This window comes from Callorhinchus milii, unplaced genomic scaffold, assembly GCF_018977255.1.
Source record: "Callorhinchus milii isolate IMCB2004 unplaced genomic scaffold, IMCB_Cmil_1.0 Scaffold3, whole genome shotgun sequence".
Lineage (NCBI taxonomy): Eukaryota > Metazoa > Chordata > Chondrichthyes > Chimaeriformes > Callorhinchidae > Callorhinchus > Callorhinchus milii.
This window is the reverse complement of record NW_024704744.1, coordinates 62,410,959-62,434,033: the sequence shown is the minus strand read 5'-3', so window position 1 is coordinate 62,434,033 and position 23,075 is coordinate 62,410,959. Positions and strand designations below refer to the sequence as shown.

Genomic DNA, 23,075 nt, shown 5'->3' with positions numbered 1-23,075 from the left:
TAGTTTGCGACTTAAAAAGTCTAGTCCAGCAAATGTAAGCTCTTGATATAAAGCTTCTTGTATGGAATTTTTTAAATTTTAAAGTAGTGCTTGTGGAAAATTGCAATTATAGAAAGAATATAAGTTTGGCCAACTGCATAATCAAAATCTTTTTAAGCAGGTTTATTTGAATTGATTACAAATTTTTTGCTCAGACTACAAAATGCTTCATGCAACAAAAAGATCAATCTCTTTATCGTGATTCTATGTGGAAGCAAAGAATCCATGCATAATTAGCTATACATTTGATGTACTATTGATGGAGTACTTTGGTTTTAAAGCAGATATTTTTCTCGTTTTACTGGAGGTACTGCATAGAATTTAAAAGTTTGTAGCAGAGGGTTCAGGGAGTGCTAACTTTGTATTTCATACACAATTTGCAAACATCTGATTATCTGCACCTTCTCTTGTGATGGATTGCGTGCCTGCAGCTTAAGGTAAGAACATTGGCTCTGTGTCGGACCATGTCCGAATTCTAAAATGCAACCGGCCGTTAAACACAAAAGATCAAGGTGACATTCTGTGGCAATCAGCTACAAAGTGAAATGTCATTGTAATTTGTATTAATGCAAGCTTTTATCCAAAAAGTAGAAGATTTGGGTGAACTCTATATGATCCAATTGCAACATTTGAAAATGTTCATTTGTAATGGGTACTTTTAAATCAGCCACGATGAAGATTTTGGTTTAGCAGTTTTTAGTTTAAACCCGAGTAAGTTTTCAGTTTGCTTTTGGCTTTCGGATCTCCCCATACTATAGCTGAAGTTGTCACAGAATTAGGAAGAAATCTATATCCAGTTGATTTTTTTTTAAATAGCACGTAGATGCTAGGTATTCCAACTGACAAGCTTGTGCACACTTAATATTGTGAATGATAGCGATTATGTGGTGCAGCTGACATTTTGAGCAAGTCCTGTGTGAAGTTCTGTCGGTAGCCAGTATTTCTGTGATAAATGACCGTTCTTACAGGACCTTGAATGATTAAACTATTCTTTGCTGCTTCCCATTTTCTTTGTAATATGTGGGTTGTCACATTTACGGACCACTAAAGAGACAGATGTTCAAGGTTATTAAAACCTGGAACAACTGTTGTAATTGTGCACAGGAGCGCTATTGAAAAGGGAGTTCTCTTGTTAAGATTAACAAGACTTTTGCTTCTTTTCCTTCCCTACCCCCTCCAAAAAATTGCATATTTTAATTCTGTTGGAGGTTGGAAGAAAAGCTCCTCCAGGAATGATTGTCTAGTAAAATGCTGCGCTGTAGAGTGATGAGACCTTTCGTCCACAAAATATGAGTCAATTCACTTTACAGTATATTCTGTGAAGCGCTTTGAGACATCTCGAAGACGTGATAAGGTTCTATATCAAATGCAAGGGGAGAGATATGTCTTCCATTTTACAGTAGTATGCAGCAAGTTCCTGAACCCAATGGGTTTGTTTAAAGGAATATGACAATTGAAAGTAACACAAAGAACAAGTCCTCCTACCACCTGGCTTTAACAGAGAGGCTAGGACAGATTATTTGTCTTTCTTAACCCAGAATGATATCAACCTAAATTTTCGGTAGTTTTTTCAAAGAAAAAAAATTGCGTGTGTTTTAAAAGAATATATATTTTCATCAATTAGATACTCCTGGTATTACTGCTAAACTAATTAGTGAGCAGAAAGAAGAAAAAGAGAAGAGGAACCAAGAGGAGAAAGACAAGCTGAAGAGTGACAATGGCTTCCAGGATAACTACAGTGTGGTTGTTGCCTCTGGTAAATACTATGCATGTTCAATCTCTGTTCACATCTACAAAACATTACAACATTGCCCTAGCAGATTTATTGCAACCTGAGGAATTTAGACCAACTTCAGCAAAACGGACAAAATCCATTTATTTTGTATGTCCAGAATGCAGTACAGTTTTTTGATGGTCTGTAGGCTGGTTAGATATGTTTCTATTAGCCCTAGACTGCTGGTAAGTGTCCAGGCACTGACACTGGGCCAACAGGTTTTAGGTTTTCAGCTCGTATGTAGTGGAAATATTGGGGTACTAAAGATACTTAAATTTTGCAAAACACCCTAAAATAAAACGAACGACTGTCCATTTTCCTCTTAATTGCCATCTGTTCAGGACCTTTGACCATACTTTGGGTCATCTTTGCCCTCCCCACCCACTTTGGCTCCCATTGTAGAGTCCTGTAGCTCAGTGGTTAGAGAACTCACCTCACAAGCAAAAGACCTGGGTTCGATTCCCACCAGGGCAAAATGTTAGGCAAGTTTCCTTACTCCACAAGCCTCTGTTTACCTAGCAGTAACTAGGAACCTGGTTGTTAGTCGATTGATGGATCGCTTTTCTGGGGGCAACAAATATTTTTTTTTAAAAAATTGGTCACTTCAATCCATGACTGTTTGTTGGACACTGCTATGCGCAATTGGCTGCTGCGTTTCATCCACAAAATATTCAGTATATTCTGTGAAGTGCTTTGAGACGTCCAGAAGATGTGATAAGGCGCTAATCAAGGATTATTGTTATTTATTATCATAGTCACGTCTTCCAGACATCTCAAAGCGCTTCACAGAATATACTATAAAGTGAATGACTGTGTATTTATGGGCGAAATGCGGCAGCCAATTGCGCACAGGAGTGTCCCACAAACGATTGTGGATTGAGTGACCAAATTTTTTTTCTTGACGGATTATTATCAGGCATGTGGAGTAAGGAAACTTGCCTAAGGTTTCTCCCTACCGGGAATCGAACCCAGGTCTTTCGCTTCTGAGGCGAGTGCTCTAACCACTGAGCTACAGGACTATTTATTTTGTCCATGAGTTGTTTTCAGTATGCTTAATCTAAATTGCTTACCAAGCAACTTTCTCCTTCAATCAATTTGCTACAATCCATTTGGGAGTTGGGGAAAAAATTTCACAAACATTTTTTTGATAATTGGCTTTAATTGCCAGGGTTCTATCCAATCGAAAACGCTGATTGACATGACCACGTTGTGGACGTGACAATCTTAAAATTAAAATGCAACAAGTTGCACCTTTAGAGTGCTTTAACACATCAGGGAATGTCTCATCAGTTTCTCATACCAGCTGCCGAATAAGACTGTCAATAGGTAAATCCACTGACAGCCCGAACTACATCTGGAATAATTCTCTCTGTGTGCTTTGGAATTAATTTTTTTTAAGCCAAGTGAATAAAGTGGGAAATGTCCTGACCACCACATGTGTTACTGGTGCTATTGATCTTTGCATTTGAGGTACATAAACACTTTTCTGGTATCTTCAAAAACAAAATTAATCTTGTGGTTGGGCAGTGCAGGCTTATTTTCTGTTCAGAATAAAAAAAACTTCTGATTTTAAAGGAGCACTCCAGAATGAAGTCTGCACTTAGCTTGATGAAACAGTATTCCAAATTGCACCCTTATTGTTTAAAAATTGGAAACTAAGTTCTTTTTTCATATGATTTTGCCAATTACCCTTCCTCCCTTGAAGGTTGCAGCTCTTAATGCCTTTAGAATTAGATGTGAATCCAGGGAACCTTGTAACCTTCACATTTCTACTTTATCAGTGAAATAGTGAAAGTCACATGGATAGATTAAGTTTCCCCAACACCTTAAGATGGATATCTTCCCAACATGAACAACTTATGTATCACCCTCCATCCAAGGTAGCATCTCAGAATGCTTAAACGTGGTGGAGCCAGACTCCGCATTGTGGAAGGCGCTATACAAATGTAATTTGTTGTTTTTGACCCTCGAAAGAACTAGCTAAGTTGATCCAAAAAAACTAGTTTTTGTTGTAACCTTGATGTTTAATAAATACATTCCACAGCCATATCGTCATGCCATCTTGTCTATATAGAGCTAATCTTAATTTTAGCAGTCCTTCTATTTGAAGGGTCTGAATGTGATGGAATCGATGAAATGCCTTTCCATCTACTCAGGATTCATACTTGCTCGATCAATAAATTTGAGACTCTTTCCCAGGTTTTAACTAGCTTAATTGGTAGTTTCCTTTCATGTAGACAGTGGCTTGCTTTTGAAAAATAGCGTGTTTAATCTATTCACGTATACTATTTGCATGACTATTCATACAAGAAAGTGGCTTATTCGGTAGATTATGATGTATCTTACTTCAACAGGCCTAAAGTCCCAATCAAAGAGGGCTCTTTCATCAACACCTCCACGACCACCATCTAGAAGAGGGAGGGTGATGGCAGATAAGTTGACAACTGCTTCTTCAGCAGCAGAATCTGCAAACAAAACCATCAGTATCCCTGTGTTTCACCTCTACCACAAGCTCTTACCGGGTGAGTATTCACTCTCTACCAATGCTGTTTCTAAGAAGAGCATGCTTTAACTAGTAAATTTTCTGTAAATTGCAACCTACATAGTGGTAACAATTTTTTTTTAAGTTTGATGTTGTGCAATGAAAGTAGCCCAACAACTGGCATACTGATTTATTTTTCGGGGCCATTGGAAATGAGAACATACCTTTGCTGTGGATGTGTTTTGGCTGCTTCATTTTGTTGCTGCAACATCTCCATGGGGTACAAGTTGTGCTTCGTTGTGAGGAAGTTGAGATTTTTCATTTTAACAGTTCTAGGACCACATAAGTGCTCAGAACAGTGAATGAATTTGTGGGGGAAAAAATTAGTGAGTTATTTTTAATTTGTGACTGGATATGTTCATTTATTATTCTGACCAGCATGCTTTATTTAAAACTATTTTAAAAATGAGGATTTCTACACATGCAGAGAATGCTTTTATGCTCTTTTACTCACTTGACTTGAGTGAATGACAAATTGCTTCAGACAAATGCTAGAAGGTTTTTTTTTAAAAAAATTCCGTTTATAGCTCTGGGACCAAACTTTACAATTTAAGTAGTTCAATCACATCCAATTGTTTATCCTGATGAAAGCGAGTAAGCTTCCTTTATGTTCAGTGTCTACGAACAGATGTCTCATCTCCTGGATCAGAAATGTATACACTGGCAGATTAGAAAGAAATTGCCTCATTTGCCTATTAGAAAAATATATAACTTAATTCCGATGACTTGTGTTTCCAAGGTCAACCATTGCCAGCAGAGGTGACTCTAGCCCAGCTGTTAACTCTACTGTATGACCGCAAACTTCCTCAAGGCTACCGATCAATAGACTTGACCGTAAAGCTTGGTTCTAAAGTGATCTGTGATACGGGTTTGTCAAAAACTGATTCTTTTAAACGTCTTCGTACAGAAAAAGGTAGGTTTATATTAGAAAATGCATTTTCCTTCTTCCATTATTTGTGCAAAAGTAGAATAGTTAGTGTTTCAAATCTCAATTCGCATAAAACACCCAGGTCCAATCTTACCATTAGACTTCTAAGATTAAGATATTGCTGCAGCTTTGCAAAAAGAACATGTATTTTTATTAATTCTGTTTATAGTGGCTAACGTAAGCATATATTGACGTGGAAATAAACTGCTAGCATGCCATTTGGCTCAATGTCATCTCTGGGGATTGAATTCATTTAATTACTGTCCTTTTGACTTTGTTCACCACAACAGATTTCATTAGCCCTTATAATCGGAGAGATAAATGCATTGATGTAAATATCAGTGTGTGATCTAATATGTGAGTTGGTACATATTAAGAAAGCTAAACGTGCATGTTATCTACTGTTATTGGTCTAAACTACATTTGAATTGAAAGTATGCTCATGATGTTGGATTAAATGGTTTATTCAAATAGCTGTAGCTACAGATTTGAATTGTAATACAATCCCTCCAGGCTCTTGGCTATGGGGTTGTTTAAAAATGGAGATCTAATTTAGTTTAAATAAACAAAACCTTGTAAAACTGAGGAAGATAGAGAAAAGGAGAGGATCATATGGGTCTTGTGTAAGTTATGCACTGCACAGAAATTAAGTCTGTTATCAGCAGTTTTAGAAATTAAACACATTTAATGTGTGTGCAGCTGGCTGGTTATAGCTTAAAAAATTTTTGGACCAGATTCGTTGATGTTGAGTATGATTGTAGAATTGAAGCAATTTGTGGCGTTTGTAGAGTTTATGGGAAAGACCGAATTCTGACGAAGGGTCATAGACCCGAAACGTTGACTCACTTTCCTTTCTCCATAGATGCTGCCTGACCTGCTGAGTGTACACAGTGACTTCTGTTTTGTTTTCAGATTTCCAGGATCTGCAGTATTTTTGTGNTTTTTTTACTAATGAAATAATACCCAGAACACAAAACATTCAATGCATCATGAATGTTCCAGATGTGTAACCTGTTTCACCAGTGTTAGCGAAACTAGTAATAGAATTTTGACTCACAGGGATCCTGATAAACTTATGGAAGTTTTGGGAACGTTCTTCTCCGTGTGATGTATTAATCACAATCTGCTGCTAACTGAGGCAAAACATTTGGGATGTTCAGAACAAAAGCTTACAGTGCCTTCTAAACTGCTGCTCATTCTCCCTCCCTCCAGAGGTTTAGAGAGTAATGACTTGATGCCCTGCTACATTTCTGCCTCTCCGACTTGTATATCCCCCACTCCTCTACCTGCCCCCTTTGTTCAGCGAGCTCTGGCCATCAGCACGTCCCACCTCCCCTCTACCATTGGCAGCTGTGCTTTCAGCCACTAGGCCCCAAAACTCTGGAGCTCTTTGCCTCAATCCCTCAGCCTTGCCTCCACCTTCCATCACACCTGAAGACCTTCTTCTTCAACTGTGCCTATGTGGAACATTGTTGTGTGCAAACTGGCTGCCACGGTTCGCCCACAAAGTACACAGTCCGCCCATTTTACAGTATATCTTGTGAAGTAATTTGAGACGTCTTGACAGTGTGATCAGGTGCTATATTAAATGCAAGGATTATTAATATTATTACCTGTGTTGCATGCTTTATAAGGAGAAAATATGTAGTTGGTTTTGAGCTCGAATTATTGATCTAATTTTTTTTCCGTACATTAAAATGAAAAAAAGTCATAACTTTGGTTTCATCTGAGGCTTCAGAATTTTTACATGAATTCAGCTTTCTGGATTTTTAATTGCAGGTTTAAATTTAGCAACTCTTAATGAATGGAGGCTGTCAAATTCATACTGAGGTTCTGTATCAGGAGACAGAAAAGTAGATCCAAGAAGCAGTTTTGTAATTGAACACTGAGTTGCAAAGTCATTATATAACCAGGGGTCGAGACTTGGCAGTATTCAAAATGGCGTTACATTTTGCTGTTCCTTCTGATCAGCAACTTTTCAGGCATTCAATTACGATCTAAATGTATTTTTAAAGTATCTTCATGTTTGTACACCTGCGTGCAGTACAAGATTCGGGTATTTTTTTCCCTTGCTTGGTTCTTAAATCAATCTTAATTGATTGCCAACTCTTTGCTATTGCAGTATTACATTGTATTCTATTTTAGGAAGCTAATTTTTATCTATATTTCTTGCAGAGCTTGGAGATGGGCTAACCAGCTGTCCTGAGGATGAAATGTTACAACCAAATGATGAGTGCATCGACACTGCCCTGGATGAGTCTTTGCTTGAAACAAATCCTATCCAATCTCCACTGCAAGTGTTTGCTGGCATGGGTGGTCTAGCACTTATAGCAGAAAGGCTGCCAATGTTGTATCCAGATGTTATTCAGCAAGTAAGTGTCATTTCTGCTACTGCACTTTTCTCGTCTCCATGTGAGATCAAGATAATCTCATCAATTTAAAGGAATAAATGTGTTTAATTTCATTGCAAACGTCTGCAAGTTTATAACTGTTTCAGGACTCAGTGAAAACTGGCATATTGTAATATAATGTCCCACAAACAGCCATAAAGCAAATGACCGATTTTTATATGTAGATTGTTGGCCAGTACAAAGGGAGAAACTCCCTTTTCTGTTAGTTTAATGCATCATCTGAGGAATTGCACCTCTGACAATGCAGTACTTCTGCAGCACTTGATTGGAGTGTTAGCGTGGATGATACATTCAAAGTCCTGATGTGGTGCTTGAACCCACAAGCTTTTGATCCTGAGTTGAGGGTACCACCAACTGTATTTGTGTTTAGCATTTGTTGAAAAATAAATCTGTCCGAACTTTGTAGGACATTTATTTGGAGCTACTCAGTTGCATTAAATCAACTAAAGTGCATCATTACTATATTATGTGAGACACTCCAGCTTCAATTTTCTTGAAATGACCACTAAGAAGTTTCCTGTTCTTGTATTCAAATGGCATACAATGGCATACTGGAGTCCTTTAGCTCAGTGGTTAGAGCACTCGCTTTGCAAGCGAGAGACCTGAGTTCAATTCCAGGCAGAGGGCGAAACCTTGGGCAAGTTTCCTTACTCCACACACCTAATAATAATTCCTCCAAAAACCAAAAACAATAATTAAATTGATCATTTTCAATCTACGACTGTTTGTGGGACATTGCTGTGCACAATTGGCTGCCGCGTTCGCCCACAAATATACAGTCAATTCACTTTACAGTGTGTTCTGTGAAGCGCTTTGGGACGTCCTCCCGACGTGAAAAGCGCTATATCAAATGCAAGGATTATTATTACAATGTGGTGCAGTTTAATATCTTTATTTTTGTCTCAAATAATTATTAACCCAAAACAGTGAGTACGGAGCCTAGCAACGTTACAGATTTGTAATCCAATATTGTTTTTACTTCACAAAGCAAGTTTAATAATTTGCAGGGTTATTTTATTATTTATTATTTTAATACTTACAGCTGAGTAAAAGCAAAGTCTCATTAAAAGGTTGTCTTTGAGTAGGTCAGCGTCGTATTTTATGCAAGATTTTCAAATTGCTGGTTGAATGTTGTTCAATCAACAATGAAAGTTAATTCAATACAACCTTCTAAATGACAAAGGGTTGTGCACAAAATATGGGTTATGGTGCAAAAAAAGCTGTACCTGTAACTACTTGAGACCACTTGAAGTGGATTCTTCAAAAGCTAGTTATCTATCTAAGTATTCAGTCACAAAGAAACTATTCCTAAGGAGAGGCTGAAGAACAAGTGTAACATTGTATTTTAATATGCTTTGTGGTGTCATTGAACAAATGAAAACTTGCCTGGTTCAATATGTGATTGAGCGGCGTTGCTAAGCCAATTACGTGATTATTCATTACTGTATAAATATTTGAACTTTGGATTATGCAGAGAAATTACTAATGTTCCTGGAAAGAAAAATGACTTTCAGCTGGGAACAGAAGGTCATTCAGCCCAAGAGCCTGGGTTAGGGATGTTGAAGGAAATGTGTTGTCAAATTGTCCAGTCAACATAAATGTTCCTGAGGTATTTAGCAGCAATGGGCTTTCTTGGCTTTGTTTCAACTTAAATGTGTCAGTTAAACTGTTAAAATTGCATTGAACCGATTCTGTTCAAATATTGGAAGAGATGTGTATTTGCGAATGAGCATTTCATTTACAATGTATATCCTCACCATTGGAGCCACCATTGGTGAACAATCAATTATTTTGCCTTTTTAAATTACTTTTTACTACTGGATTTTGGTGTCCAGAAAAAAGCCAATTCAACCATTCAGCTATGAATTTATGACACTCCAATGGTGTTTTTAGACTGCTTGAAGAAGTTTGGAACATGGGAACATTTGCAGTAGGTGTGCATTTTATTAGCTGGAAGAGTCCAAGATCAGTATTCATTCTAGAAAGTGAGATGAGACAAAAGTTATTAACAAGAGATTTTAGGATGTATTTTTCTCATTTTCTTCTCTATTGGCCAATTTCTTGGCAAAAAAACATTTTCCTCTTCTTACTTATCGCCTTCCTGTTCCTGAGTGTCTTCAATTCATTTGGTGGTCTGAATCCACTGGTGCCCTCATATACCTCATCCAACTGACTATCAATGTTGTTGAACTTTGATGGTGAGTATCAGCAGGCTATTTTGTGGGGAGGGTGGGGGGGGTGATTTGTTACCCCATGAATGCCTTCAGCAACAATACAATACAAAATGACATTTGTATTAGCATCTTTCACATCGGGAGGATGCCCTCAAGTTGAGGATCAAACAAGATGCAAAGATTCCGGACTGGCTCAGTGAGGTGGAGTGTGCATCCATGGATGGTGATGCTGTCAGCGCCTCAGGTACGGAGGTGCTGATGGGAGCCAATCAGGAGAGCCTCAGTCTTGTTGACGTTCAACTGAAGAAAGTTAGCTCTCATCCAGGACTTGATATCTGACAGACATTCTGTCAGGACAGCAGTGGTCCTGGAGTCGAGGTGGAGAGTTGGGTGTCATCCGCATACATGTAGAAGTTGACCCCATGTCTGCGCATGATGTCACCAAGAGGGAGGATGTAGGTATTGAAGAGGAGGGGACCGAGGACAGAGCCCTGAAGAACACCGCACGAGACGTGCAGGGGCTAGAGGGGAAACCGTTGGTGGAAATGAAATGGAGACGGGGTGAGAGATAATATCTGAACCACTCAAGGTCAGAACCATGAAGGTTGAGGTGAGAGGAGATGCGGTGGAGGAGGTTAGACTAGTCAATGTATCGAAGGCAGCAGAGAGGACGAGGAGGCAGAGGAGTCCTAGTCGGAGATGGACAAAATGTTATTTGTCACTTTGACCAAAGCTGTTTCTGTGTTGTGGGTGGCATGGAAACCAGTGCACTGGATAGCAGTAGAGTGGCTTATTTTTCTCCCCTCCTTAACCATGACTGCTGAACTTAATTAGCTCGGTACAAAACATGGATCAAACAAAATTCCGTCCTGATATGTATAACTCTTTTCAAAATCGATTATTAAAGTGCAGTGCTCAACGTTGAAACATCTCGAAGCGCTTCACAGGATTTGCTGGAAGATGTAATGAACTGTAGGCAAATACGGCAGCCAATTTGTACACTGTATTGTCCCAAGTATGTATGATGAATGTGCTTTCAGTGTGGAGAGAATGAAACATTGCTTTTCTGGACGATCATGCTTAGAATTTTCCGAGCATAAAATTAAGCAAGAACGAAGAAGCTATTAATTAAAAGCCAAGAACAAGGGGATTCCTATGCTGAAAACCACTGGTAATTAGTAGTTTATGCACATCTAGTATCAGATGATAAATGCAGCCATTATCTTTTCATCCCCTCTTTTTTTCACAAGATTTGTGAGTTTTAAAAAAAGTAGCCTTGACATTGCAAAAACTGAGCTTTGTGCTGGATTTAATGAAGGCTTTAAGAAACAACAGCAACAAGATTCCATTTATAGAGCGCCTTTCACGTCGGGAGGATGTCCCAAATCCTCCCCGAGACGACTTTCAGGTCAATCTGCTTCTATCTGTAGAAGAAAGTATAGTAAATTGTTTAAGTAACCATTGAGAGATCTTGCATATCTCTGACCATGCTTCTTCAGCTTGACTAAACCAGGAGCAAGCTTTCACAGGGTGAGATGGCTTTGATTTGTTCCTAGGATAGTATAAATCCCTTATCTCTGTCCCTGTACAGTAAATGTGCAGCCATTCCAAGATGCACACGATACCTGACTAATGCTGGAACGACCCAGCAATTAATCCTAAACCCAGTATCTAAGAAAAGCAAGGATTTCTCTCTGAATTTGTGCTTCTGTTTCCACTTCAATGCAAGTTCAGGTCTAGTTTTTACCATGTGTCTCAATTAAAATAGAAGTATTAAAAGTTGATAATGAATGTTTTTATTAGATCCATATGATTATTCAAAATTGGTGTTGAAGTGGATAATGAGTACAGTTTTTATTGGGTGCAGATGGTATCTGTAAACTATTGAAGCTTCACCGTTGTGCCCCCTGATCCCTTTGATTGAAGTTTGTCCTGTTACATCTCAAGCATTTTTGCTGGTGGGGATGCAGAATGTTTGGATTTTTAAGGCCTGTGGTGCACAGTTATTTTGAAGGAGACTTATTTTAAATGTGGCTGAATTCATTTTTAATCTTTCATCTCAATTCACGACTGGTCGTGGGACACTGCTGTGCGCAATTGGCTGCGTGTTTTGTCCACAAAATATTCAGTCAATTTCACTTTACAGTATATTCTGTGAAGCGCTTTGAGACGTCTTGAAGACATGATACGGCGCTATATCAAATGCAAGGATTATTATTATCTGACTTTAGTGATGATTACATTAATATACTGTGGATGGTCTGTTTGCATGCGGCTTACAGGTGGCTGGCTAAATACTTGGCCTTTGGCGAAAGCATTGCTATAGTATGGTCTAAAATAACATCTTTTTTCAATTGGTAATTTACTGCTACTTTAGTCCTGGTATTTCCTAACATTTCAAAAAATAATTGAGTGTGAATGTTTTATGTGGCAATTTGTTTTTATAAAAATATCTTACAGGTTATATTTGGTACTCAATATGCTTCTAACATCATTGTTTTGATATTCTGGTCCATCAAGCTCAACAGTGTTTTAAATGGCTTCAGAAATAAAATAACTCCTGACTTTTTCAGATGCTTCTGGCGATCTTAATGGAAGATTAATGTATTAATTAATTAATCTTAATGGAAGATCTAGGAATATTGATGATTTGCTGTCCATTGCAAGCAAAATATGAAAGTTATGCACGTTAATTCTTTTTGCCATTTTAGTCAATATGATTTTATGCATTAACTTTTTCTTCAGAATGGGATTCATTTTCTTGGATATCCCACTATTTAAAGTAGCAGTTTTTTCACCCAACTGACCATCAATAAACTCGCCTTAAGCAAACTTTAAAAGAAATGTGAAGAAGGGAGCAGAAGGAACCAAACCATAAGAAGTGAATATGAAACATTTCTTGGTAAAGATAAGAGGAGCAATGATTCAAATTAAATCCTGCCACAACTGCAACTAGTTCTGAGCCAGCTGTTTGGGCTTTCCCCATTTCTGCTGGAAGTTTGAAATTAACTAGAGGGTGAGCAGTGCCATTGTAGGTTTCAACTTGTAAGATATCACTGACCTAGGATCTGCATATTTGGGGTTGTGTGGGAGCTTACAGCAATAATACAGTACTGACAGAGCAGTAGAATTTACTGTGTTTCTCTGTGTTTTTAGGTAAGCGCTCCAGTGGTAACATCAACTTCGCAAGAAAAGCCGAAGGACAATGAACAGTTTGAGTGGGTCACCATTGAACAGTCTGGTGAACTGGTCTATGAGGCTCCAGAAACCATAGCCGCAGAACCACCTCCAATCAAATCGACCGTTCCTGCCATGTCTCCCATTCCTGCACATTCTCTGGCAGCATTTGGACTGTTCCTGCGTCTACCCGGTTATGCAGAAGTTCTCCTTAAGGAGAGGAAGCATGCTCAGTGCTTGCTGAGATTAGTGCTCGGAGTGACTGATGATGGTGAAGGCAGTAAGTATAAATGAGATTCAGATCTTCAGAATTTTGCAGCTTTGGCGATTTGGGTTTTGTTGCATCTACAATTGGATATATTCTTGTTTCATTGTGACTCAAATTATATATCTGGTGCAGAGAGTAATATTTTTGAAGTGAATTAATTTGATATCCAACACATCAGCTTCCCAGTGTCTTGTTTTGGAGAAGGTAGATTAATCTCAAGATAAATAGCAATCTTGTAAGTTAATAACATCAAAATTATATTTGTAAAGTGCCTTTCCCGTCAGGAGGATGTCACAAGGCGCTGAACATTCGGGGATCATCACCCGAGCGTGGGTGGGTGGGGGGGGGAGGGCAGGATTGGGGTGAGGGAGGGCCGAGAGGTAGGAGGGCAGCTGAAGACACGGTTGAAAAGAAGAGTCTTGAGTCGTGCTTTGAAGGAGGCAAGAGAGGGAATAAGGCGAAGGGACTGTGGGATGGAGTTCCAAACAGTGGGGGCAAAGAGGCTGAAAGCCCGACCGCCGCTGATAGGGCGGGTCGGGCAGAAGACAGGGAGTAGGCTGGAGCCTACTGCGCGGAGGGAGCAGACAGGTTGATAAGGGATCAGCAGGTCAGAGATGTAGGAGGGGGCAAGGCCGTGAAGGGCCTTGAAGGTGAGGACGAGGGTTTTGAATTCTATTCTCTGGGGGATGGGGAGCCGGGTGGGGGTGATGAGGTCATGGAGACTGGCACGGGAGAGGACACAAGCTGCAGAGTTCTGGATGATCTGCGGCCTTGTGGAGGGAAGAGTTGGGGAGGCTGACAAGGAGGGGGTTTCTGTAATAGAGCCTAGAGGTGACGAATGCGCGTATGAGGTATTCGGCGGCCTGAGGGGTGAGGCAGGAGTGGGGTCGGGCAATGTTGTGGCAGTGGCGGAAGGAAGAGCGGGTCATGGCATGGATATGGGGGAGAAATGACAGTTGAGGACCAAACAAGGCGTCTAGGTTCCTGACTGGCTCACTGAGGTGGTGTGCATCCGTGAATGCTGATGCTGCCAGTGCCTGAGATGCGGAGGCACTGGCCTGAGCTAATCAGGTGGGTCTCAGTCTTGCTGACATTCAGCTGTAGAAAGTTGGCTCTCATCCTGTTTGACAGATAGTCTGTCAGGACATTAGTTGTCCTGGAATCGAGGGTAGAGACAGCGATATAGAGTTGGGTGTTATCTGTATATATGTGGAAGCTGACCCCATATCTGTGGATGATGTCACCAAATGGGAGCATGTAGAGGTTGAAGAGGAGGGGACTGAGGACAGAGCCCTGAGGAACACCGCACGAGACTGTGTGGTGGCTGGAAGAGAAACCGTTGGCAGAAACAAATTGGAGATGGTGTGAGAGATCAGACCTAAATCATTCAAGGACAGAACCTTGTAGGTTAATGTGAGAGGAGAGGCGGTGGAGGAGGATGGAGTAGTCCATGGTATCAAAGGCAGCAGAGAGATCGAGGGGACAGAGGGAGCCCTGATCACAGATGTATGTCACCTTGACCAGAGCAGTTTCCGTGCTTCTCACAGCACAGAAACCCGATTGGAGGGGCGGGGGAGACAGGTTTAAAGATGTGAAGGGATGGGTAGGGGTCGGAGATGGGGAGTGAGTGGCGGTTGGGAGGACAGAGGCAGCTGAACGGATCCCCTCAATTTTGGACTCGAGGAAATCTAGCAAACATTCAACCCATCAAGTCTGTTCTACCAGTTTCTTGGATCTTGATAGATCTTTTAATCCAAATACCTGCCTGTTTGCCATGTTCCTTCTTAGTACCTCTATTGCTTAAGTATCTGTCTGCATGTTTCGCTTTAAACATCCTGTGTAAGGAATTGTGACTGTAAATCTGTTCTACCACAATAAAGTAGCTCACTGCAACCACTGTAACAGCATACTGAAGTAACACCACTCTGTCACTCTAACGCTTTATGCTAAATCTTATTCAAGCTTAACCCCATTTTTAAATGTTTAGTGTTGCTTTGGTAGACTAAGTAGCACAGTGGCTTAGCTTTCGCCTCTAGAGACAGTGTTGAATCCAAGGTAGATTGATGGAATGAAAATCTCTGATGGCTATAAGGGGATGGCACAAAAGATTGGGCAGTTGCCAATCAGTTTCCAGTTTGTCTGCAACACAAAATTGTCCTAATTTGGCAATTCTGCTGAGATGCTACAAGGATGGCTAGTGTGGGAAAAGAAAATGTCACACTGGTGCAGTAGATGGTGCTCTTGCAGTAGAGTGGAATGAAACTGCATATAGCTTTGGCTGTACATCACCTGGGAGTGCTCCATGTTTTTATGGAACACAGAAATCTGTTGATACCCTCACTTAAATATATTAAACTCTGTGCTGCGGTGCAGTCTTTATCATACAAGCACATGATAAATTCCATACATGGAAGTTGTAGTTTTTTTGACATTCTAACTCATCTGTGTAATAAAGTTTCAAAACAATTTTGCTTTCCCAGGTCATATCCTACAATCTCCATCAGCAAATGTTCTTCCCACGCTTCCATTCCATGTTTTACGCACTTTATTCCGTACCACACCACTGACTACTGATGATGGAGTTCTCCTTCGGCGGATGGCTTTGGAGATTGGCGCAATTCACCTGATCCTGGCTTGTCTGTCAGCGCTAAGCCACCATGCCCCAAGAGTACCCAATGCAAACCTCAACCACACAGAGGTAAGCTCAGCCTAACATTATTGCTCTGGACGAACATCAAATCTAGGTTTTAATTACTATAATACTTCAATTTGACGCAATAAGCAATAATGGGTCTGTAGTGAATAAATAAAACTTTGTCGAATGTGTACAGAATTTTCATTGCAAATCTTACAGTTGAACAGAATGAATAATCTTGAATTCAATAGTTTAATAGGCTTACCAGCAGATTTCTGGGTGATACTTTTATTTAGTGCCAAACCATTAGTGCCCCCTATGTGAGGTACAGTTAGTTCTCTTGGAGAATCCCACCCCAATTATCTTTTAGACTTGAACATTGAAGAAAATTGGTAGGTGCAGGATGAATGTCTTTGTTAATTTGGCAAGTTTGCACCGCACTGGGTCTTTTACCTAAATTTTTACAGGATCTTCTGAGGAGGATGGTGGAACACCACCATTACTGTTCAATAATTGATTGTCATTGTATAAATCAAAAAAATTGTGGATGTGAGACTTGTTGTATGTGTATATATAAAGCATACCTCTTTGACAGCTCTTTTGGTCATCTAGCTCTGCTGACCTCTTTGAGACATTGAGAGGCATTTATAAATGTAAATTATGGTGTGTATTAAACATTTTGAGTTTTGGAATTATTGATTGAGAAGATTGCCATTTTCCTAAATTGAAACAATTATTTCTAAGAATTTTTGACTTTTGTTCAGAAGTGGACAAATGTTCACTTAATCGGGTGACATATGAGAATAAGCCCAAAATAAATGGTAAATGCTTATTATGTAATATAAAATTAAGTGCTGTTCTTAAACAGGCTGCATTAGCACATCTATGTGAGCTTTTGGAATGAACTGGGGATAGCTTTTTTGAAATCACTACTTCTGTTAAGCTCATTTAAACCAATAGACTATCAGAGTGCTCAGTTTGCCTTGAGAATGCTGGTGAGGCAGCCAAGAGCGATCAAGAACAAATTCTGAGTGGACAGTGAGGTGTTAAAGCATTAAACACATATTCACATATTCTGGTGTCCCCAAGCCTTGAGGATGTGTTACTCCAGGTTGAGTGTGTGCATTCCGTTCCAGACCCATGGAAATTTCCATGCGGGGTGGCATGCATATGTGGGCCTTTGTCTGGTTTGGATACTCTTAAGCATGGTAATGAATTTCTGCATGTTTCAGACACAGCTGGTCAAAAACAAGTTATAAGGTGGGTGCCCCCAGGTGCCTTGGTTGGACTCCTGCATTGTGTGTCACACCAGTGAGTTTGGTTGTGCATCATGTTAAAGGGCTTATAATCGGAAGTTGATTTTTTTTTTACTGCCTTTCTTCACAGCCCCAAGTTTCCAGTACAAATACAAATTCTACCACTGAAGACCAGCAGTTGTATTGGGCCAAAGGCACTGGCTTTGGAACGGGTTCAACTGCATCAGGTTGGGATGTTGAGCAAGCCCTGACCAAGCAGAGGTTGGAGGAAGAGCATGTGACCTGTCTTCTCCAGGTAAGTGATGAAAGCCTGTTGATATGCATTGTTGGTAACAAGAAATACTGTCCTTCACATCCACCTAAATAGTTAAACTTTTCATCACACCATTTAACAATTAAATTTCTACAACCTCTAAAATGTAAGTGTACAGAACACACATAGTCCTATACGTCCAACTGCTTTCTGTTGAAAAAAAATTGGCAAGCGTGTTGGTGGAAAGCATTTGAATCAAGGAATGAGAGTAGCATCTTCACCCCTAGAAGTGGGAGAGAATCCAGTGTTGCAAACTGATTTCTTTTATAGCTTCTCATTAAGAAGGAACCCCAAATAATGAGTTACAGCACAAACTTTCCAGTAAGGTGAGTTTTGCATCTCAGAGCTATTTCTCACCTACACAATTTTGTTAATTCTCACCTGCGTAGTACTTTTCTCTTTAACCGAGCCTTCAGCTCCCCTCTCGACTCTCTTCCCCCTCCTCGCTCCCCCCCTTCCCTCCCCTCACCCTGACCATTTCCCCCCTCCTCGCCCCCTCCCTTCCCTCCCCTCACCCTGACCATTTCCCCCCTGCTCGGGTCATGACCCAACTGTGCAGCGCCTTGGGACGTCCTTCTGACGTGAAAGGCGCTTTATAAATGGAATCTTGTTGTTGTTAATAATAATAATAATCCTTGCATTTGATATAGCACTTTTCATGTCTTCTGGACGTCTCAAAGCGCTTCACAGAATATATTGTAAAGTGAATTGACTGTATATTTGTGGGCGAAACGCGGCAGCCAATTGCACACAGCAGTGTCCCAAAAACAGTTGTAGATTGAGTGACCAAATTATTATTATTTTTTTTTTCTTGAGGGATTATTATCAGGTGTGTGGTGTAAGGAAACTTGCCCAAACTTTTGCCCTGCTGGGAATTGAGCCCAGGTCTCTCGCTTGCAAGGCGAGTGCTCTGACCACTGAGCTACAGGACTCCGCACTTGGCATTTTGCTGCATCACTGAGCATTTTGCTGGTGTTTCGGCATCTGTAAGAGCCCATCACTTCACTCCCAAGGTTCATCTTGTATAAATGATTTAGCTTCTTTGATTGTAGTAAAAGAGGACCAGGCATGACCTCTCCCTTCAGAGGATAACTGCCAAAAGCTTTTTGTTGACACTTGCTACCCAATTTTGAAGGGAATGATGTTAAATGATATTGAAGAGAATTCGGAAAGGAATAAAATTAAGACATTTTTTGCGATGAAGGGTCATGGACCCAAAATGTTGACTCACTTTCTTTTCTCCATAGATGCTGCCTGACCTGCTGAGTGTTCCCAGCGACTTCTGTTTTTGTTTCAGATTTCCAGTATCTGCAGTATTTTGCATTTTGTTTAAAATTATAAAAACCTCTTTTTTAACTTAATTGCTGTTTATTATAATTTAAGGTAAATCGTGTTCTTGCGTTTTTAGGTTCTTGCCAGTTACATAAATCCTGGAGGAAGCACTTCACCTGGAGATGTACAGTCTGGTGAAAGTCGAGGACAAAACAACAATGCTCTTCCTTCTGTACTGCTGGAACTGCTCAGCCAATCCTGTCTTATTCCTGCCATGTCATCCTATTTGAGGAATGACTCAGGTATGTACAATGAGTAGTATTGTGTTTTAAAAATAAGTTGGTTTGATCTTTTCAAGACCTTAGCTGGAGCATAACTGGATCTGATACTTAAATAAGGATTAGAATAAACTAGTTTCCCTAATTGTTTTACTGCGTTGCTGGTTAAGCAGACAGACAGTTGTGCATTTTATTTCTTTGGAGAGAAATGATAGTTGAAAGCAAAAGTAAGTTTTCAGTTCTAACTTATGATGTGCTGGTTTAGCTAACATCTCGGGAATATACGTGTCGGTGGAGATTTTCCTTGTGGTGTCTTAAATCATGAAAGTGTGTTTATTCATAACTTGTTGAGAAGAGTGGCAAACAAAGTATTTTCATAATACCTGGTTTATAAAATGGATAGTTCTGTTAGAACTGTAAAGAGGTGTAGGATTTCCACCTTGGAAGTTTGGGGTTCTATTTATATGCTGCTCCCACCTCAACCAGTTCTTGTTTTCAAATGCTTCCACTCATTCAGGTTTTATTTTACTTCTTAGTAATGCCTATTCCTTATCGTACAAAACCCAATTTTAGACAATTACAGGTCTAATCAAGTAATTTGTTGTGATATAATGCCCAAGTCTTGAAACACATCAACAGAGACGACCTATTGATGGCTGTAAATAGCTCTGTCGCGCAGCATACTAACAAACTCTATTTTAATGAAATTGGTATTTTAATGATGCTTGCCTTAGGGAGATCTTTGTCATGAAAGTAATTGAGTGATATGAAAATCTTGTTTGACTCATTTGAAAAGAGCAGTTAGTTTTACATTGTTTTACAGTGCAGATGCTGGGCATTTTTTGCAGTTTACTGTTTTCTAACAGGTCCAATATATTAGACTCATCTTCCTGCATTTTTTAAAAAAGCATCAATACATTTTTAAATTGTGTATTTTTTAATATAAATAAATACACATGTATTGACTAAAACTGGCATTAGTTAATATTTTATCCAATTGTGTGTGGCCACAACATTCTGATACATTTTGTGTGGATAAAGTGAAAGGAAATATATTGAATGCTATTGATCAGTCACCTGTCTTGGACTTTGGGATACATTTTCAAGTGGTGCTTGCGAAGAAAAAAAGATAAGTCAACAGTGGTTATATATAATTCTTCTGTTTTACTCTGAGACTTTAATCTATTTTATTCATTTAACATTGCCATTTGCAAACAACGGTCTAAAGATTTTGTTTAATTTAAACGTGTTTTTAATTTTTGTATTTTTTTAAAAAGCATACAGAATGTGCCGTTTAATGGGCAATAACTGCCCAGTAATATTTATTCAGTTGTTCAGCATGCATTCAGGTTTTTCAACAAGCACTTAGTTTTAAATTTCTGTATCCAAAACGATTAGATGATGAACCATTTAATGTTAAAATTAGAGCCAATGTTGTAAGAAATAAGATGCTGTGGACATCGCAATTTGCGATCATATCTACAATGCCTAGTCAAAAACAGGGGTTTCAGATATTTTGATATGTAATTTTGAAAAGACAAGTTGGGAACCAGAGGATAATGGGGTTATTTTTACCATCTGCAAATGCCAAAATACTGCATAATTGCAAGAACTGTATTTTGGTGGTTGCTGAAAATCAGTTTCCCATGGAACTTCTGATTGCTCTGAGGTGATTTTTGAAGAGACATCAGGTTTTCCACACTAGAATAGGAATGCAGAATGTTGTTTATTAAGCATATTTTGCAGCAGTTCTGTCCTGCAGAGAAAATATTTCTGCTTTTGCATGCACAATGTCAAATTTGCTTCATTCAGATGCATACAGGGCAACACTGCTGTAACGTGGTTGCCTGGCTCTAACATCTGATGCTGAGTTAAAGGAAGAGTGAATAAATGATTATCGTCTGAGTTGTGTCGCTTCTTACTTCACTTCCTGCTTGCTTTCTACAGGAAGTGCAACTGTTGTTGCTTTCTGCACACTATATCAAGAAGTGCTGCTGATAGCACTTTCTTTGAAGAAGGGATAGCGCAAATGTATAGTTCTTGCAATTATGTAGATTGAACCTGTCCATAAATATACAGTGAACAGAACTGAGTTAGATTATAGACACATATATCCTATGTGTACTTCTGAAGTGAGGTGGTTGTGCTCCATATATGTGGAAAAAATAGTATGTGCAAGGTTCTACTGTCTGACACTGAATGCACTCATTTTTAATGTTATTCAAGACAGCTGATTCTCTAACATTAAAGACCCAATAGGCCAGCCCAAAACGTTTTTATTTGTTGCATTTAGAGTTGGTTGGACATTGAACTGCACATGGGGTTCAATGCCAAAACCATTTCGTGAAGGTGGTTTTCAACAAAGGATTCCAAATCAAATAGATTCCAATTAAACTAGAGTTGGATGACTACTTGTCTAGTACCATTTCAACGTGATAACCACAGCAAATTATTCCGAACATATAGTATAACTGGGGCATTAGAAGCAACCTGGGAGTAATAGACAAGTCGCTTTTAATATCCAGACAATGTGGTGAAGCAATTTAGAAAGCTAATGGAATGCTCGGATACTGCCAGTACAGCAAATTAAAGCTCTGCAGAAGTCGTGTTAAAGCTTTGCAATGTACTCCTTCGATCACATTTAGAAGAGTGCTGATTTTGGACACATACAAAAAAAGCTGTTGGTGTCTTAGAAGTAAGGAAAAGAGCAACCAGACTGGCTATGTAGGTTTTTAACAAAGTGATCCCAGCCTACAATCTTCTAACCCAAGAGTGCTACCAGTTGTTTGGTCAGCTGGGTGTCTGTCTGACAAGTGTCAAAACCTGTCACCATCCTTTTCAGCATTCAAGACTGAGAGTTCCACATATGTATGCGTATGCATGCCATTTGTTTTCAGTGGAATGCACACTCGCCCTGCTTATTTGATTGCGGCACTGGTTGGCAAGAGCGTTCAGGTAATGCTGAAGTTTAACCAGCTAAAATTGCAGAGCTTGCCATTATGAGCACTGTCTGGTAAGCTTCCTGCTGCTTGTCCAGCTAGGACCTCCCTACCATTAGGACTTTGGTTTGCAGGGTTAACAGTGGGAAAAATCTTTTCACCCGACCCCATGACTGACCCTTCATGATCTGCCTATGAGCCAGGCCATTGGCGATAGTGCTAACTGAGCCAAGCTGATGCCTGTAAATAATTTAAAAAATATGTACATAAACACCTAAAAAATGTATGAATAGGGTCCTTTGGGGAATTGTTTTTATTCAGACTGCACTATACCAATGTTTTGTTTCAAGCACATTTGAACTCAGCTCTTTGCACTTACACTAGATTGCGAGAGCAGCCAACAGTAGATTGTTAAGGGCTCAACTTTTATGAAATATAAAAAGGCCCCAAAAAAAAATATTATCAAGCAAACTGTATTTGTAACAATCTTATCATAAATGCAAAATTACTTGTATATTATTAAATTGCTTCAAATATACGAGTGGATTCAATATGAAAGTCACATTCCTTGCAATGTCACTGCAGCAGCAAATAATGAGTAGCTGTGTGCGCATCTATGTTGATCTGTTTCTAAGTGATAGTATTTGGTAACTAAGCTGTATATTGTTAATAGCTCAGATTGAAGTTGTTTGCACAAGAAAGCACTGGTGGAAAGCTGCAGTCAAATATATTGAACAAAACAAAGTGGGAGCTGTGGAAAGGGATTTCACTATTAATGAGTGATTTTCTAGGTTGCTTCCAATGGCCTCTACCTTTAAGAAACAAATATGATTGTGGTTGAATCTCTTCATTGCTGATTATCGTATAATATGGTAGTAGCTGTAGAGTGACTCCGATACCTCACGAGAGCGCACCCTTTGCGTTTAACATAGGTCTGCTGCAGACCCACCAGTGAAGTATGATTCCTATGTAGATTGACAGGTTTTCGTTTTCCTGTTTATTGGGTTGCTGCTGAGGTCACCTCATATTTACGCTTTCATGTTTTCTTTGAGCAGAAAGTGCTGCTAAA

The 23,075-nt window shown here is 39.5% G+C and overlaps 1 protein-coding gene and 1 non-coding gene across 2 annotated transcripts in view; one reads left to right on the top strand and one right to left on the bottom strand.

Moving 5' to 3' along the window:
* The window catches only part of birc6 (baculoviral IAP repeat containing 6), a 149,592-nt gene that overhangs the window by 86,485 nt on the left and 40,032 nt on the right, over positions 1-23,075 (top strand). The window contains exons 58-65 of the mRNA XM_042333493.1: positions 1,664-1,795; positions 4,168-4,335; positions 5,095-5,268; positions 7,459-7,655; positions 13,025-13,325; positions 15,794-16,011; positions 17,335-17,499; positions 18,926-19,091. Coding sequence (XP_042189427.1) covers positions 1,664-1,795; positions 4,168-4,335; positions 5,095-5,268; positions 7,459-7,655; positions 13,025-13,325; positions 15,794-16,011; positions 17,335-17,499; positions 18,926-19,091 — 1,521 coding nt within the window. The remainder of the gene's footprint in view (positions 1-1,663; positions 1,796-4,167; positions 4,336-5,094; positions 5,269-7,458; positions 7,656-13,024; positions 13,326-15,793; positions 16,012-17,334; positions 17,500-18,925; positions 19,092-23,075) is intronic.
* On the bottom strand, positions 2,761-2,832 carry trnal-cag. Its single transcript has one exon. It is a non-coding gene; the product is annotated as a tRNA-Leu (tRNA).